Source organism: Enhydra lutris, unplaced genomic scaffold (genome assembly GCF_002288905.1).
Source record: "Enhydra lutris kenyoni isolate GAN:26980312 unplaced genomic scaffold, ASM228890v2 scaffoldscaffold110, whole genome shotgun sequence".
Lineage (NCBI taxonomy): Eukaryota > Metazoa > Chordata > Mammalia > Carnivora > Mustelidae > Enhydra > Enhydra lutris.
In genome coordinates, this window is record NW_019154194.1 from 51,188 (window position 1) to 69,478 (window position 18,291).

The window sequence follows — 18,291 nt, forward strand, 5'->3', positions numbered from 1 at the left end:
ATAATAGTATTTACATAAAAAACAAGTTGTGACGAGAATCCCGGAGTCTAAAGTGTTTGGGATAGTCCCTAGCATACACTGAGAACTTCATGAGAGATATATGTGTAAAAGAAGGAATACATGTTTATTATTGACAGTTAGATGGAAACGGAAAGAAGTCTCCATTCTTTTCGCTGCCACAGTTAAGAATTGCAGGACAGAGAAAGGAAAGGAAAGCAGAGCAAAGTTGTATTAAAGTACAATCCAAGAGAGGAGCAGGCCAATCGATAGAGACAATGCACCCCACCCCACCCCCGAAAAACTCCCAGGTGTGGGCTTATATCATTTTTTCCCTTTGGGGCTGGTGCTGGGGTTGCAACATTTGAGAGAAAGTCCTGGATTATATAATAATTAGCCAAGTACACACGTCCTTTTCCAAAATATATTGGAAATGCCTGCACAGGGTAGGAAACTGCATTATTTCTCTTCTGGAGACAGGTCCAACGCGGACAAGAGGTGGCTTTCTGCACAAGTGCAATGAGCACAACAAACCTAACTCTCCCTCTGTCAGGATGTTGTAACCACAAATCAGTTGCTACAGGATGGACTAGGGTGGTCTCTGGGCGGTCCTTGTTTGGGGCTCTCTGTCAGGACGTCTAAGGTCCATCCTCTTGTCACTCATGCCTAGCTTCCTGCCCAACACGTTCAGTAAAGAAGAAATGCAACCATATATTGTAGTAGATGTATGGATATTTTGGGGTATACCTTTCTGCTCCCCATCTTTATATCTTTTAAACATCAGTGCTATCATATGTTTGAGCAAATAATTTTTTACAGTCACCATTTCATAAAAATCTAATTAGCAGTAATGTATTCATCCCTCAAACTCAGAAGTCTCTCTGAGGAATGAAGACAAAAACCCCGGTTGGGAAACTGATCATACAAGTATGCAGAAGTTTGTCTTTTTACTCTATGTCTAGCTGTTCCCAAAGGCCAAGTTTTGAATTATTTGTGCCACTCACAAAAGTTGATGTCTACAATGTATTCTGCCTTCACTGCATTTGGGGGGGGGGGGCTCTCATTCTTTTTTATATCTAAAAAGGGTCTGAGGGGCGCCTGGGTGGCTCAGTGGGTTAAAGCCTCTGCCTCCCGCTCAGGTCATGATACCAGGGTCCTGGGATCGAGCCCTGCATGGGGCTCTCTGCTCAGCGGGGAGCCTGCTTCCTCCTCTTTCTCTGCCTGCCTCTCTGCCTACTTGTGATCTCTGTCTGTCAAATAAATAAAATCTTTAAAGAAAATAAAATAGAAAGGATCTGAAACTGCAAAATAAAGGCTATCATTTTATCCCTTCTTTGTCTAGTAGCAGTGGGTACAATTTCATTAGTGAAGGATCACGTGATCTGCTTCTGTTACAAACTTTCTTTTTTTTTAGGCCTCTGTTCATATATTTGCTAAGTACGTTTTGTTTGTCAATGGAAAAAACTCAACTTCACTGGCATCAGAGAACTGCTTTACGTCTGCAAAATGGTAAGCCATAAAGCGGGTTCTGGAAGTTGAAGTCCTCAAACTACCAAGGAGGAGATTCGCTTGGGGGAAAGAAGGCATGGTTTAAGGGGGCGGACATAGTCCTTCCTCCTCTTGGGGGATCGGGGTAATGTAGTCCTCAACTAACACGGGGCCCCTCAAGCGCTTGCTCCCCCCCCGGGACTTCTGGGAAGTGTAGTTCCGGGGCGCCGTGTAGTCAGAGACACTTCCGCCCCGGAAAAGCAAGACCGCCACCATCTTTTCGGTCCGGAGGTGAGTCAGCCTTGCACCCTCACGCCTCCTCCGAGTGTTTTCCGCCTGAGCTTGGTACTAGTCGCTACCTAGCCGGCCGTTTTAGGATGGAGAAGTCGCGGCCGCCGGCGGAGGCTGAGCGACTGAGGGCAGAAGTTTGGATTCCCTCGGCTCTCCTCCCCCGCTTACCAAGCAGCGCTGCTACTTCTATCGGTACAATACCTGGCGACTTGTTCTCTGCGCTCTCCTTTCCTCCTCCGTCAAGTAGCGACAGAGAGTTACTCTCGGGTCGAGTTGTGATTCGCAGTAAACGAGACAATACGTGTCCAGAGCTTTGAAAGGGGGCGGCACGGGATAATACACGGGATTGATAACAGGAGTTCTGTGCCCATCTCCCTTCTGCCTGGAAGACCCGGTGCAGGGAGCGGGGCCGGGGCTCTGGGAGCAATGGCGCGGCCCCGCTGCCAGCCTCCCGGACACCGAGCTCTTCCCGAGCTTTCCACCTGTCTCCTTCAGGAGCCCCGAGCCTCCCGCGCCCGCGCCCGGGGATGTCCGCTGCAGTTTATCCGCGGGGCAGTCGCCGTCTTGCCGTCCCACCGCGTCCTGCTCTTCGCCGCCCCTGACTTCGGAAAGGGGAGGAAGGACGGACTTCTGGGTGCGTACTAGCGAAAGTACTTTCTTTCTTTTTCTCTCTTTCTTTTTAAAGATTTTATTTATTTATTTTACAGAGACCACAGGTAGGCAGAAAGGTGGCAGAGAGAGGGGAGGAAGGGAAGCAGGCTCGCTGCTGAGCAGAGAGCCCGATGCGGGGTTCGATCCCGCGACCCTGGGACCATGACCCGAGCCGAAGGCAGAGGTTTCAACCCACTGAGCCACCCAGGCGCCCCGCGAAAGTACTTTCTTGATGCGTCCTCTCAGTTTTCCGTGCATCGTGTTTCAGTCACTCGGTCAGTGACTTACTAGGGAAATGTTCCAGTATTTGCTGCATCCACCTGCGGGTGTTCCATCTCCTTGTTAATATGTGTGAATGTGTAGGTGAGTTTTGCTTTTTGTGGTTTGTTTTGTTTTTGTTGTTTTTTTTAACCACACGCACGTGTATTTATTTTGGGAATTTACGACCTTCTACACTTCCTTTTTGCTCTTTCTTGTTTGCAGTTTGGTTTCCTTTTACTTGCTCTCAGCTGGTTTGGAATAAAAACGGCTGCTTGTCTCAGATACTATATGTAGCCGCTGTGTATTCTCGTTCTGAGAAATACAGAAACGAAATCTGTACTTGATATTTGATGATGGCACCTCATCACCACCACCTTTTTTAAACTGGAGGTCAGGTTATCGGTCTGTATTTTGTTACAACGACCCTCGAAATTGGTCCTATCGTTCTTGGGCTTTTTTTTTTTTTAAATATATATATTTTTTCTAATTCATTTGACAGAGATCACAAGTAGGCAGAGAGGCAGGCAGAGAGAGAGAAGGAAGCAGGCTCCCTGCTGAGCAGAGAGCCCAATGTGGGCTCTATCCCAGGACACTGGGATCATGACATGAGCTGAATGCAGAGGCTTTAACCCACTGAGCCACCCAGGCGCCCCCCCCCCTTTTTTTAAATAACAAAAATGTTACCAGCATATTTACAAGTGTTTTCTTACCATTGCTTCTTTCCAGGTTCGTATACTTAATGATTGTTCTTCATCTTTGTTCAGCCGAAATGTCTTTTTTTTCCTCCCTCATGTCAGTTGTCATTTGGTTGAACATAGAATTCAAGTTTGACGATTATTTCCATTCTTCCTTTTGGAGATAGCATTCAGTCCTTTGAGGTCTCCATTCTGTTTCCTTGATTCTGTCAATCAAATTGTCATTTTGTTAGGTAAACTGTATATTTTTTCTGGGGGTTTTAAGGATTTTTATTGTTTTCAGTTCTTTTTATTTACTTACAGTTTTTAATTCTTTACATTCCTGAGTTTCAGCATGATTTGTTTAGGATGTATTTATTTTTTTAAAAAATTTATAGGTGGGGGAGGGGCAGAGGAAAAAGGAAAGAGAGAATCCCAAGGAGGCTCCATGCTCAGTGCAGACTTCAAAGAGGGGCTGGGTCTCGCAACCCTGAGATCATGACCTGAGCCAAAATCAAGAGTCTGACCATTAACTGACTGAGCCACCCAGGCACCCCAGGAGTGTATTTATTTTTATTTATACTGTTCAAAATTGCTGTATTTGAACTCAGCAATTATCTTTTGAAATAGGAGCTCTCTACCATTTCTTCTGTTCTGTTTTTGTCATACTCCTCCCATTGAACAAATGTTGGAGCCTCTTACTCTATCTTCTGTGTCTTGATTTTTATTTTGCATCTTTCTTTAATCTTCATGCACATGGGATAAAAGGCATTTATCAGTAAGCCTTTTTAACTTCACCAGGTAAATTGACTTGAAGTGATGCTTTTTAGAAAGCTAATACCAGTGTGGATAAAATGTTACTAGGTGGGCAACAAATTATAACTAAGAAGAAATAAATTTATTTATTTATTTATTTATTTTTAGTTAGACAAGTAAGAAATTTTTTTTTTAAAGATTTTGTTATCCATTTGACAGAGAGATCACAAGTAGGCAGAGAGGCAGGCAGAGAGAGGAAGGGAAGCAGGGTCTCTGCTGAGCAGGGATCCCAATGCGGGGCTCGATCCCAGGATCCTGGGATCATGACCCGAGCCGAAGGCAGAGGCTTTAAACCACTGAGCCACTCAGGCGCCCCATAAGAAAAAATTTTAAGTGGGAATTAGGATTTTCAGAGAATAAAGGTGACTTTCATAGGAGAACATTAGTATATGAAGTCCAGATGCCTTCAGGTCTTTTTTGCTGTTGTTGGAAAATACATGTGCACTTAGAGTTTATGATGCAAAGTATCGTCTGCTTTTTTGCAGCTGCAAGAAAAAGGGCCTCCTGGTTCTTTGAATTTTCCATCTGCCTGTTTAGTCTGTGGAACAGCCTTCTGAGGTGAGTTAAGATACACAGCTCTTATCTTCATGTGCAGATGATCACAGTGAGGCATGGAGGTTTTTCTTTAACACACCTAACGTTATATGGATGGTAAGAATCATTTCGAGGATTTAAACCTAGGCCATTGACTTTAGAACCCATTTTTTGGTTTTTTTTAACCTACATGTTAACAGTACCCTTCATTTCCTACATCCTCAGGATGAGCCATTCTTATTGTAGGAATACTGCATTTGGTTGTCCCGGTTCACTGTCCATTGGCCCCTGGCTGACAGACTTAGGGGTTGGAGTCTGCTCCATGCTCTGCTCACCGTGCTGTATGTAGCCTCTGCGGCCTGGAAGTAGGAGAGCTGTCGTTTAATTTCTGCAGAGATCACCTGGGCTCCCTGGCCTGCATCTCATGGCTTCTTTGTCCTTCCCCAGTTATGTCTTCTCAGGACTCTGACCTTCCCCAGAAAGAGCAGGAGAAAATGACCAAGTTTCAGGTAAGGAATTCTTTTCTGTCTCCTTAGATGTGATTTCATTTCTCACAGGTTAGGCTCATCTTTCTCCTCTTCGGAAAAAAGTTAATGGAAAACCGCAGATTTTGAGTGCGTGTTGTATGCCAGGCTATGTGTGCGCGTGTGTGTTTAGTTTTATCTTTATTGTTTCACAAGACAATTTTTGGAAAAGTAATAAAAATTTGAAATAGACCAAAAGAATTTACAGTACTACCTTGCTCATTGGCCAACTCTTTGTACTTTACCTTATGCCTTTTTTACTTGCATTTGTAACTTTATATTTGTAGTATTGGAAGTGATGGGATACATAGTTGATCCTCAAATAATGCAAGGTTTAGAGACCCTGACCTCCTTGAAAATCCACATGGAAGGTTTGGCTTCCCAGAAGCTTAGCTCTTAGCTTACTGCTGATCAGAAGCCTTACCAATAACATCAGCAGTTGATTAACACATATTTTGTATGTTCTTTGTATCGTATATTGTATCTTACAGTAAAGTAAACGAGAAAAAGAAAATATTATCAGGAAAATTGTAAGAGAGGACCCATTTTTAGTGCTGTAAAAAGATATGCATGTAAGGTAGACTCATGCGGTTCAAACCCTTCTTGTTAAAAGAGTCACCTGTACTTAGATATATTAGAGAAAGGCTTAATAATTCTTTTATTAAGGTTAGTAAGATAAGGGGTGCCTGGGTAGCTCAGTGGGTTAAGCCTCTGCCTTCAGCTCAGGTCATGATCTCGGGGTCCTTGGATTGAGCCCCGCATCGGGCTCTCTGCTCAGCAGGGAGCCTGCTTCCTCCTCTCCCTCTGCCTGCCTCTCTGCCTACTTGTGATCTCTTTCTCTCTCTCTGTGTCAAATAAATAAATAAAAATCTTAAAAAAAAAAAAACGATTAGTAAGATAAGGAAAAACCAAGTTGGAATAGGAATGAAAAAAAATGGAGTGTCAAGGCAAATTTACAACAAAAGTAATGATCGTTAATAAGTAAATATGTGCAAATGTTAACAAAAGCTTTCTAATTATTTATTTCACATAGATTGTCCTATTTGGTCAGAGTCTAGAGATTCAGGAATACTTGTACTCTCTTGCATAAAAGGTGAATTGGGAAAACCTTCTGGAAAGGAAATCTGCCACTGTGCTTTGAAAATTTTGAAAGTGTTTATTCTGTGGCTTTGCAGTTGCTACTTTTAGCTAAGGTCTCAGTAAAAGGATCTCTGCAGGGGCGCCTGGGTGGCTCAGTGGGTTAAGCCTCTGCCTTCAGCTCAGGTCATGATCCCAGGGTCCTGGGATCGAGCCCTGCATCGGGCTCTCTGCTCAGCGGGGAGCCTGCCTCCACCTCTCTCTCTGCCTGCCTCTCTGCCTACTTGTGATCTCTCTCTGTCAAATAAATAAATAAAATTTAAAAAAAAAAAAAAGGATCTCTGCAGCACTGATTAAAATTAAAAATCTGGGGCCATCTGGGTGGCTCAGTTGGTTAAGTAACTGCCTTCGGCTCAGGTCATGATCCCAGGGTCCTGGGATAGAGCCCCGAATCAGGCTCCCTGCTCTGCGGGGAGTCTGCTTCTCCCATTTCCTCTCTTTCTCCTTTTCCCCCTGCTTGTGCATACTCTTCTCTCTCTCTCTCTCTTTCTCTTGCTGTCTCTCAAATAAAATCTGAAAAAAAAATTGAAGATCTGTAACTATATGTGATTTGGATGATGGAAGATAAATCATCAGTTCTAAGGGAAGTTAAACTTTGTGGTCATAAAATGGAATGAGACATTATGATGATGGTAATTGTTCAGGTTTATTGAGCAGTTAGCTACATGCTAGGCACCATTCTACGTGCTTTACAAATACTCATCTAATGTTTTCAAACAATTTGTGGTACAGACATCATTAAAGAGAAGTGGAAATGGAGATAGTGGGAAGTTAAGGAATTTCCCCAAGGCCCTAGAATTACAACTGTGAAATTTGAGCTTAGTGCTTTCACCAGCTGTGAATGCTGCAGGTAGATGCAGCACGTACGTTGAAAACGTGGAAGAGCTGTGTGCTTGTCCCGGGAGGGCTGCCCAAGGCCTGTGCACACTGTTGACATTATGAACAGCGACAGAACCCAAGCCTTGTGGGGTGCTCGAGAGGGGACAGTGAGGGGGGACACTCTGGGACTACAATCTGCCTGGGCACCCTCCAAAGTGGCAACCTTTTTTTGGGTAATCCTCTGTCCTCCTCCGTGCTGCCCCTTTTCCAGTGGAGCTTGTGGGATTGAGGTTGTGTGCGTTTGATGTGTAGGAGGCGGTGACGTTCAAGGACGTGGCGGTGGTCTTCACCGTGGAGGAGCTGGGGCTGCTGGATTCCACCCAGAGGAAGCTGTACCGAGATGTGATGCTGGAGAATTTCAAGAACCTGGTCTCAGTGGGTGAGGACAGTCGCCCCATGACACCCCCTTGAGAGTCGGTGTCCTTAGTTGTTCAAAGCTTTGGACCTTTTGAATTAATTCCCTGACCCTGAAGACTCAGGTTTTTCTAATCCCTAGGACTACAGGCATAGGTTTTCCTCGTTTTTCTGCTCAGGTAAAATTCTGTCCAGGGGTTATTTTGCCCCGAGGTGATATTTGGCAATGTCTGGAGACAGGTTTGATTGTTACAGTTGGTTGGGGGAGGGGCTCCACTGGCCACCGATGTTGCTAAACCTCCTGTAGTGCACAGTTCAACCTCTAGGACAAAGAATTAGCCAGTCCAGAATGTCAGCGGTGCCCCAGTTGAGAAACCCTGACTCAATTAATTACAAATGGGAAACATAAATATAAATTGGCTTTTACACTGTGTCTTGCAAATACTTTTTCAAATTGTGGTTGTGACCCATTGGTGGGTCATGGCTTCATTTAGTACCCTGTGCTGGCATTTTTTTTTTTTTTTCAATAAAATAGAATAAGGATAGAAACTAGAAGAATTCCTCTCATTGCAGCAGAAACTGACCATTTGCGGTGAGTGGTGTGAGAGTGTCGGAAGTATGGTGAGAACAGACATTGGCTGAATCTAATTTTATCTCTATCTAGACATGAACTAGGTCATGGCCTAAGTTTACCTATTAGGTTCATGATCAGAAGAGTTCCAAAAATACCACTTTAAAGGTTCTGAGGGTTGTAGAACTTGGACAGAAATACATTTTAGCCGTGTGTGTATCTTAGAAGTGTGTATCTGCCCTTTCACAGGATATCTTCCCTTCAAGCCAGAGATGGTTTCTCATTTGGAAGCAGAAGAAGAGCTTTGGATGATGGAAGGGGAACCCCAAAGAAGTGTGACCAGTGAGGACCCCATGGCTCTTCCTTCAGGTACCAGCTAATCTGCGTCTCACCACATCTGTGCTTACCACACTTGTCTGAGCTCTGTCCTCTCTTCTGCACTGGGACAGCAGCCTCCACGTTGGTCTCCCTGCCTTCTCTCTTGCCCTCCTGTCATCTGTTCTCCATATGGTACCAGAGTGATTCCTTAGAAAGCAAGTGAGGTCATGCCATTCCCCTGCTGAAAAACCCTCCAAAGACTTCCCGTTTTGCTCAGAGCCCTCGCAGTGGCCTACGAGACCCTCCCCGATCTGGATTCCTCACCAGGTTCCTTTTTGATCAGCCTTGCTTTTAGCCTGGCTTAGGTCATTCCTGGCTCCTCTGGGGCATTCTCTCTGCTGCTTCCGGGCCTTGGACCAGCTTCCCCTCTGCCTGGGCAGAGAGTCTGTGGCCACTCCCTTACTAGGGTCTTTGCTCGGATTTCATCTGCATCCGCTGGGCCTTCTGTGTCTGCCCTTTCAAACCTCATCCTCTCTGTTCTCCATCCCCTCACGCTGCCTTATTTAGTATCTGAGTACTGATCACCTCCTGACCTACCAACACATTTTTGTTTACTTGCTCACCATCTGTCTCCCCTTGAAGTAGGAGTTTTGGCAGTTTCATTTGTTGTGTCTACTCAAGGCCTTGGATGGCCTTTCTGCATAGGGGGGGGATCCTCTGCACTTGTTAAATGATTAAATTATTTAAATAGTCACAGTCCTTGTAGGAGTGAGCTATGATACCAGCCTTTCCTAGACGGGAAAGAATGCCTGGTTCATGTCCCCAGCCGCCGATTTCTTTCCCACCAAGCCTTTCACTGCCTACCACCCCCCCACTTTCTCCTGCCCTGTCCCTCTTCATTTTTCACCTCACTTTCCCATCTCCTTTCCTTTCTTTTTAATTTACATATTCCTCAGTTCTACTCATTTAGAAATTAAAAACTCAATATCCCCAGGGGTGCCTGGGTGGCTCAGTGGGTTAAGTCTCTGCCTTCGGCTCAGGTCACGATCTTGGGGTCCTGGGATCGAGCCCCACATCGGGCTCTCTGCTCAGCAGGGAACCTGCTTCCTCCTCTCTCTCTGCCTGCCTCTCTGCCTACTTGTGAGCTCTCTCTGTCAAATAAATAAATAAAATTAAAAAAAAAAAAATGAACCCTCTAGACACGCCATAGGGCTGAGGGCCCGAAATGAACTCTCTCTGTCTTCCTGTCTATCTCTTTCACTTGAGCAGGATGCCTCACATTCCTGCCCTGGGCTTCTTGTGTGAATCTGAGCGGGTCTCTCATATTCACATGCTTAAGAAAAAGTAAGACTGACACCTCCTTCCCAGGCTGCTCTGAGGGGCCAAGCACAGAGTGCAAGTCACCAGCCGATACTAGGACCAAGGCTCGGGGAAGACGGAGTCCAGCTCTCCCTGTGTACAAACCTCCCGCAGTATTTGTGTGAAGCAGCACTTCCAGCCTGCTCTGCTCTGCCTGCAGCAGGGTATTCCACCTAAAACAGAGCCTACGTGGCACGTGTCAAATGTGAGGACAAAAAGGTGGCCGAGTGTATTCAGAGTTGACGTGAGGGGACAAGGTTTTATGCAGAAAGAGACTGCAGTGTGGCTTAAGACAGTAAAATCCCTAAACCATGGACATGTCTCTGAGTGGGAAGGAGCTCAAGATAGAAAGGTACATCGATTCGATGGGAATGGGATACAACCATAAAAAATGAGCATGACGTAACATGAAAGGGGAAAAAAATCAGTACTTAAAATGAGGTGTATGTTATGAATACAAATTCAGTTATGAACGCCCACGAGGATAAAAGTAGGAGAAAATGAAAACAGCTCATCTGTTAGTCGGGAAGTCATGAAGTGGGGGAACTGTTCATTTCTAGTCATTTTTTCACTCTGTAAAATAAGTAAGAATACAGCAAAACCCAAAAATACATATGAAGTAAATTCAAAAGGCACAAAGTAAGACCCTGATGGAAAATAGGTCCTCAAAGGCCTTTTGCTCTGCTCGAGTCATCCCCAGAAAAATGTGTGATGACCTGAGTAATGAGATGGAATCAGGAAAGTGAGAAAGGAAGCCCTACTCACCTTGACCATGGTCATGTGTCCTCCTACTTCTGGGCGCGTGCAGAGTCCTGCGTTGCACGGATCCCAGGAAGACAGAGCTGCACCTCGCGGGGTGCCTAGGAAGGCAGGAAAAAGGCATTAAACATAGCCCAGGATGGTGCTCATCTACAGGGATGATGGTTGTGAGTCCATACTCGAATGTTCACAGCGCCATTATTCATTAATGACCCTCGAGCGGGAAACCGCCGAAACGCAGACCTATGACCTATGCAGGAATGAACAAATTGTGGCAACTCCATACAATGGAATATTAGTGGCCAATTAAAAGGAAGGGGTGCGGATCACACTACAGCATGGATGAACCTTGTGAACACTGCTCAAAGTGAAAGACGCCAGTCACAAAAGGTCAGATACCGTAGGATTCTCTTTATATACAATGTCCAGAAGAGGGAAATCTATGGAGAAAAAAGCAGGTTAGTGGTTGCCGGGGTAACAGGGGTGAAAATGGGGGGTTAACTAAAAATGGGCATGAGGAATGGGGAAACAAAAATGGTCAAAACTGAATTATAGCAATGGCTGCACCACTCAGGAGAGTTACTAAAAATCACTGATTCAAGGGGTTCGCCTGGGTGGCTCAGTCGGTTAAGTGCCTGCCTTTGGCTCAGGTCATGATCCCAGGGTCCTGGGATCGAGTCCCACATCCGGCTCCCTGCCCCGTGGGGAGTCTGCTTCTCCCTCCCCCTCCTCCCCAGCAGCTGCTTGCTCGCTCTCTCTCTCAAATAAATAAATAAATCTTAAAAAAAAAAATCATTGATTCATGCAACTAAAATGGGTGAATTCTAGGATATGTACAATATACCCCAAGTATATTGGTAAAAATCAATGTTTGTTCATCTACATGTTATTTAAATTAGCAAAACTTTGAATGAATGAGTGAAAAAGTATGGGGGAAGGGGAAGCTTGTCCTCACAGCAGGATGTCCACTAACAAGTGTATCTTCCCATAAGAAGGCTTCATTAATTGAAGAGTAACTTTACAATGGAGAAACCTAATAGAAATCACCTTAGCTAGTCAACAAAGCTGAGTTCGCCCAAACCTAGACAAACCAACAGCCTTTGGCTCCTGTTACGTTGCAATGACAAGGATGCCTCAACGCTTCTGTGGAATCCCTGCCAACGACGCATGACAGGACCTAAACATGTATACGTCAGACAAACCCCAAATGAAGAACTTACTCCAAAATGACTTCCCTCTATACTCTTTAAAAGCATCAAGAACTGGCACTTGGGTGACTCAGTCAGTTGGGTGTCCGAGCGCTGATTCTGGCTCAGGTCATGATCTCAAGGGTCATGGGACTGAGTCCCTTGCCGGGTTCTACACTGAGTGCAGAGTCTGCTTGAGATTCTCTCCCTCTCCCTCTGCCCTTTCCCCCACTTGCACTCTCCCCCTCTCTAAGTAAAGAAAGAAAATCTACAAAATAAATAAATAAATACAAATAAAAGCATCAAGAACAGGGGCACCTGCGTCAGTCAGTACAGCAGGTGATTCTTGATCCTGGGGTCATGAGTTCAGGCCCCACACTGGGCATAGAGCTTACCCAGAAAAAAAAAGTAAAAAAAAAAAAAAAAAAAAAAGCATCAACAAAGGCGGCTATGGAATGCATTCCACATTAAGGGACATAACGATGATAAAAGTTTTGTAAAATGTTTATAAACAAATATACAGCTTAAGGCAATGCATAAAATTGGACTTTGAACTGAGATGGGTTAGGGGAGACTGGTTATAAGGCCTTTAAATGAAAAACAGAACAAAATTAACTACAGGACTGTGGATTACATAAACAGGATGCTATATAATGTTTTCCAGGATTATCTAATAGGTAACACTATTAAATACTATTAGTGATAACTTACTAGATATCTACTATTTAATAGATAACACTATTATGTAGCGTAATATCTAATATTACTGATTAACTGGTGCTAGAATTCTATAATCAGCTTCTCCTAAATCCCTCTTCCCAAGATACCTCCTGATATCCGTATGTGGGGCTTCCTTCCTTCAGAAAGCTAGAATAAGGGGCACGTGGGTGGCTCAGTGGGTTAAGCCTCTGCCTTCGGCTCAGGTCATGATCTCAGGGTCCTGGGTTCGAGCCCTGCACTGGGCTCTCTGCTCAGCGGGGAGCCTGCTTCCTCCTCTCTCTGCCTACTTGTGATCTCTGTCTGTCAAGTAAATAAAATCTTAAAAAAAGAAAAAGAAAAAGAAAGCTAGAATAAGCGGTCATTGAATTCCAAGTATATTCCTGATGTTATGTGGCTGATGGAGCCACAAAACAGGCAAAATGTAAACAATTGGGGAATTTGGGTAAAGAGTATATGAGAAATCTTTACACTACTTTTGCAACTTTTCAATGGAAAAAATTTGAATTATATAGAAACAAAGTCTTAAAATATCAGGAAACAGCCATAGGAATAACAGGAATAATAGGAAAAATAAAGAGGATTGGAAAATTATATGGAAACTCATTAGTTTATTCTTTCTTGGTAGTGTTTAAAAATTTCCATAGTTAGGGGCTCCTGGCTGGCTTAGTTGATAGAGCATGTAACTCTTCATCTTGGGGTTGCAAGTTTGAGCCCCACACTGGGTAGAGATTACTTAGAAATAAAATCTTAAGGGATGCCTGGGTGGCTCAGTCAGTTAAGTGGCAGACTCTTGATTTCAGCTCCGGTCAAGATCTCAGGGTCCTGGGATCAAGCCCTGCATAAGGCTTCACGCTCAGCAGGGCGTCTGCTTAAAATTCTCTCCTTCTTGGGGCACCTGGGGGGCTCGGTGGGTTAAAGCCTCTGCCTTCGGCTCGGGTCATGATCCCAGGGTCCTGGGATCGAGCCCCGCATCGGGCTCTCTGCTCGGTGGGGAGCCTGCTTCCTCCTCTCTCTCTCTGCCTGCCTCTCTGCCTACTTGTGATCTCTGTCTGTCAAATAAATAAATAAAATCTTTTTAAAAAAAATTCTCTCCTTCTCCCTCTGCTCCATCCCCTGCATGAGGATGCGCGCTCAGGTACACACTCTCTCTCAAATAAATAAATAATAAATCTTTTTTTAAAAATAAAGAGTGTGGGGGGATGGGGTAACCGGATGATGGGTATCAAGGAGGGCACATGTTGGGATGAACACTGGCTGTTATACGCAGCTAATGAATTGTTGAACACTACAACAAAAACTTGTGATGTACTATTTGCTGACTAACTGAACATAATAAAAAAATAAGTTAAGAAAAGAAATTATAATAAAAAGGTAATAAAGAATAAAATAAGATCTTAAAAAAGTTTTCCATCAATAAAATATGCCAGGGGAAAAACACAAAGAAATATGTGATAATTTCGTAAAATGCTTATACACAAACATACAAATACACACAAAGAACCACCAAACAGAAATACATTAAAAGCTTCACAGTTGCTATCTTTACATTGTGGATTAATGGGTCATTTAAAAAATTTTTTCCCTCATATTTCTGTACTTTCTGAATTTCCCATCATGGTTCTATAAGCATAAAACATATTATTAGTAATAAGTAAAACAAAATAGTTGACAATGTTTGAAAAAACTCAGAAAAGTCATAGCCCATTAGCCTTTTCAGATCATCCAGAATCAAGTGCTAACTACCTGGGGTCTGACTCCTGCTACTTCCTGTGGCTTAAGGAGAACATATCCAAGAGATTAGAACTCAAGTTCTGGACTCAAACTGCCTTCATCCCACCCCCAGCTCAGCTTCTTCACTAGGCGGAGATTATGGGCAAATCACTTATGCTCTGTGGGTCTCAATCTCATTTTATAGAACAGAACAGAAAAAGAAAGCAGAATTCCTTCACATAGCTATGGTGTGGCACAATGTATTTATTTGTATAAAACCATCGTTGGTGAGGTCGGCAATAAAAAAAATATGCCCCTGCCCGATTACACATCCCAAACGTTATCCGACTGATGAGAACGTTGTTATAAAAGAAAAATGCCAAATCCCACTCACGCGGAACCTTGCTGTCAGTAGCCAAGGAGTCCCTCCTCCCACCTCTGTGCAGCCCTTTGTGAGAAATCAGGCTGGGGAAAGAAAAGAATGTTATGAAATGCCATGATCATGCTGCCATTCTCAGTAAAAGTGAAAACCTCCATTCCCCTCCATGCAGTCTGGAAGCAACCCTTGCCACCAACTAGACCCCAAGACCTAACGTTTAATGCCCACCAGCTTGCATTCATTAACCTTTGTCTTGAATTTTTCCTTAAGCTCTTCTTTCTAGCTTATCTCTTACCTCAGGCAAGTGAAACTCAAAATCACGCCTCAAGTGATGACAACGGCCACAACCTGCCACAGGCCAGACCACCCAGACCTTTTGAGCCCGACTCATACTTGCGTGGAAGGACCATGGAGTGACTTCGGGGGCCGGTGGGTGGCGGGGGGATGACTCAGCCTAACTTACATAACATACAGTGTACGTGTAGGCTAGTTTCCTTAAGGTGTATCCTTGACCTTGTGCCCACCTCTACACAGGATGACAAAACTTCCCTATCTAAATATCCCTCCTAACCCTAAACAAAAGGAACCCATTCACCCTCTTCTGTGGGAGTCACAGCTTTGGAAGCCATTCCCCGTGATCTCTTTATTTGCTGCAAATAAGCTTTCTTTGTGCAATGATTTAACCTGGTACAGTTTCTGACTCATCAAGGAGCAAACTCACGTTGGTTCTGTTACACCCTCACCTTCCTAAAAGGGAGATTATAAGGGGTCTGGGGTTATGGAGCATCACCCAGGAATCACAGAAGAGTAAAGGTTCTGCAGTGGAATAGCGGACCCTGACCCAGGGAACTAACTGCTTCTCGGGAAATACTAAGAAAGGTCACCATCCACCAGGTGCCAGAAACAGTTTTGAGATTTTTATTTCTATCACTAGCTGGCACACAGGAGTGCAGGAGCACCTGGCTCTGGGATTCCCAAACAGACCAGACTCCACCTCTGGCCCCTGACAAAATCCACAAGCAGAGAAACGAGTGGTGGTGAATTTAAAAAGGAATTTATTTCAGCGAGACCAACACCAAAAAGACTGCAGACAAACAGCTCAAAGACTGTCTTCAAAGTACCGAAAATACTTCCAGGTTTATACAAGGAAAATGCGGGGCGATGGCAGGTGGGCAGTGAAGGTCAAATGATCACTGTCTCAATCGCGGGTGGGGCCCTGCTAGCTCAAGAGCAGTCATTACTGCGTGAGCGGGTAGTTCTGGTTCCCACGAGGGGATGCTTTGCCCTCAGGGTCTTCCACCCGAGCCGAGACAAGCTGGAAAGAAGCCAACTAGAAAGTTTGAGGTCAAAATGGAGGCAGCTTTCACCACCTCTTTCAATTCCCCAACACCAGGAAGCAGAAGCACCCGTGGGTGTAGGGAGGCCGACAGTGGGCGAGCTGAGACGCGCAGAAACTCTCAAACCAGGCGATAGGTGACCCCACCCCACCCCAGGACTCGCAAACCACCCTGAAAGCAGAGTCTCCCCCAAAGATGCACACCCCTGCCATCCCCCCTCCATACCTGTGAACTCTGCCCAAGCTTCTTTTCCCCTAAAACACCGGGTCGCTGCAGGTCCCCGGCAGACCCAGGAAGTTTGGAAGCGCGGGAGAGGCAGAACTGACGCACCTCTCCCAAAGAAAATTCAGTAGCAACCTCACACTCACCCAACGGAAGTGCCGGCGGGACCACGGAGCCCCTGGACTACACTTCCCAGAATGCACGAGAACCGCCTTCCTGAGCGGAAGTGTACGCTACTACACAGAGAGTCTGGATTGCACCTCCCAGAATGCATCCTTCAGGAGCGGAAATTCATGGCACCACACGGGGCGACTGGACTACACTTCCCAGAGTGCTGACGGCAAAAACATTCTTAGTCTGACGCTCCAAAACAAATCTTCCAGCTATTGGGAGCTCCTTGTCTATACTTCTCCCAAATGCCAGAAAGGAAGGAATCACGTAGTCTCGATTTCTTGAGTGGCCATACGGGTTTCTACATTAAGAGTCTGCATTACCTCTGCCCGAGTCTTGTGCAAAATTATTCCATGGATACAACTTCCTGAATTTGAAATACCTCCCAATTGTGACAGGAATATTGTTGGGAAGGGAACGGGTGAGGAGATAACAATCTTCAAGAAATTAAACGGAAATGATTGCTTAGGCGACACTAGTTGATTGAAAGGAGGATGATGTTTAGTATAATCTGATGATATGAGGCTAAAAGAGAGTTTAAAAGAATGGGTGGGGTAGAATTTGGGAGAGGCAGTGAAGAGCAAGGAAGCTACGCGTCCCTACTCCAGACCCTGATGTGCCCCAAGTTTAGTGGGAAAAACAACATAAGAGGGCCAAAGTGGAAGCTTGTCCTCACAGAAAATCGCTCTTCCCTCACTTAAACTTTTCATTAAAATTATCCCTACTTCGGAGGTGAAAACGTCAAGTTTCAGTGAAGATACAAAATTGTCCACTATCTCGAAGCAAGCAGAACAGCTGCAGAGTTTGACATTGGCGTTATTCTGATTCCCAAAGCCTATGACTTAATGCCAAAGCACTGAGGAGTATTCTGTAGGTGAGGGAGTATATTCTAGTATTAAGAGTTTTTTCCTTTTTTCTGGTTAAAATATCTTTATTATAGTTAGCAATTTTAAAAGATGCATGTTACTGAAAACTAAAAATAGTATGAGGGAAGTAAGGGGGAAAATGCACCTAGAATCCTTCCCCCTGAAGAAGAAAAAAGTTTGTCTCCACACAAACTTACATATACCTATCAACATATATATTTGACTTTTAAAAATGAAGTCTCGTGTTCTCTTTCCATTTTTGTAAACTCAGTATAATGTAAAGATTTTCTAGTATCAGTCACTGAAAATCTAACTCCTTCCAAATGAGCCATATGAGGTTGCATTGAGTGGATTGGATATGGAAAACAAAACAGCCCCTGACGTCTGGTGGAACAGTATTACATACTGGACACTGATTTAGAGCATACACAGTATCTGGGAGGACAGTGTGCAGCCCCACAGGTTCCTGCCACCTAATTGCAGTATAACTGAGTCTTCAAATGTCATCTCACCATACCACGAAGCCAATTACATCAGGATGACAGGGAAAATGGATAGTGGCAGAGCAGCTTACATTGCAACCAAGACCTATTGCAGAACCTTCTCTTGTTCTGGGTCCCAAAAGTTTTCACGTCATTCATAAAAGGCAAAGTGGCACACCCCAATTAGGACTACATTACCTCTAAAATCTAAAGAGGTCCACTAGATATTGTACCTCATTTTTGTGGGAAGATGCAACACATTCTTCACCTAGAAGGACAGTTCAACATACACCACTGAATGCCTGGAAATTTTACTTCAGGTGAAGGCTCCCTGAATATTTCTGGGATTATTCCCACCTTATTACATGCAAGTCAATACAGCTAAGGTAGTTCCTACCTCTTGCTCACCAGATCCAATCAGCACAATATCATCAATGTGCCAATTGAGAGCAGCAAGGATTCAGTCACTGCCAAAAAAAAACAAAAAACAAAAAACAAAAAAAAAACCAAAACTCTGATTATTTCCTCTCAGGGCACAATCACACTGGATACAATAGCCATAAGTCCCTTTGGGGGTACTCTGGAGAAAAGATTAACAGCCCAC

The 18,291-nt window shown here is 44.4% G+C and overlaps 2 protein-coding genes across 4 annotated transcripts in view; both read left to right on the forward strand.

Annotated features, from left to right (window-relative positions):
* Positions 1-18,291, forward strand: part of LOC111139493 (zinc finger protein 404) — a 169,477-nt gene that overhangs the window by 50,531 nt on the left and 100,655 nt on the right. The gene's annotated exons all lie outside the window — the stretch shown is intronic.
* On the forward strand, positions 1,739-11,236 carry LOC111139496 (zinc finger protein 227-like). 3 transcript variants are annotated; one of them, XM_022491777.1, is made up of 7 exons: positions 1,739-1,776; positions 2,272-2,410; positions 4,664-4,736; positions 5,160-5,221; positions 7,505-7,631; positions 8,427-8,546; positions 9,765-11,236. In XM_022491777.1, exons 4-7 carry the CDS (start codon positions 5,162-5,164, stop codon positions 9,977-9,979), a joined length of 522 nt encoding a protein of 173 aa, XP_022347485.1. In that variant the 5' UTR covers positions 1,739-1,776; positions 2,272-2,410; positions 4,664-4,736; positions 5,160-5,161; the 3' UTR covers positions 9,980-11,236. The 3 variants fall into 3 exon arrangements, with proteins under 3 accessions (XP_022347485.1, XP_022347484.1, XP_022347486.1); XM_022491776.1 differs by lacking the exon at positions 1,739-1,776 and adding an exon at positions 1,903-1,968; XM_022491778.1 differs by lacking the exons at positions 1,739-1,776; positions 2,272-2,410 and adding an exon at positions 2,651-2,790.

Coding starts and splice junctions, on each gene's coding strand:
- LOC111139496 (XM_022491777.1), top strand. CDS start 5,162: ATGTCTTCTCAGGACTCTGACCTTCCCCAGAAAGAGCAGGAGAAAATG. Junction 5,222..7,504: donor AGAAAATGACCAAGTTTCAG/GTAAGGAATTCT, acceptor TTTGATGTGTAG/GAGGCGGTGACGTTCAAGGA. Junction 7,632..8,426: donor CAAGAACCTGGTCTCAGTGG/GTGAGGACAGTC, acceptor GCCCTTTCACAG/GATATCTTCCCTTCAAGCCA.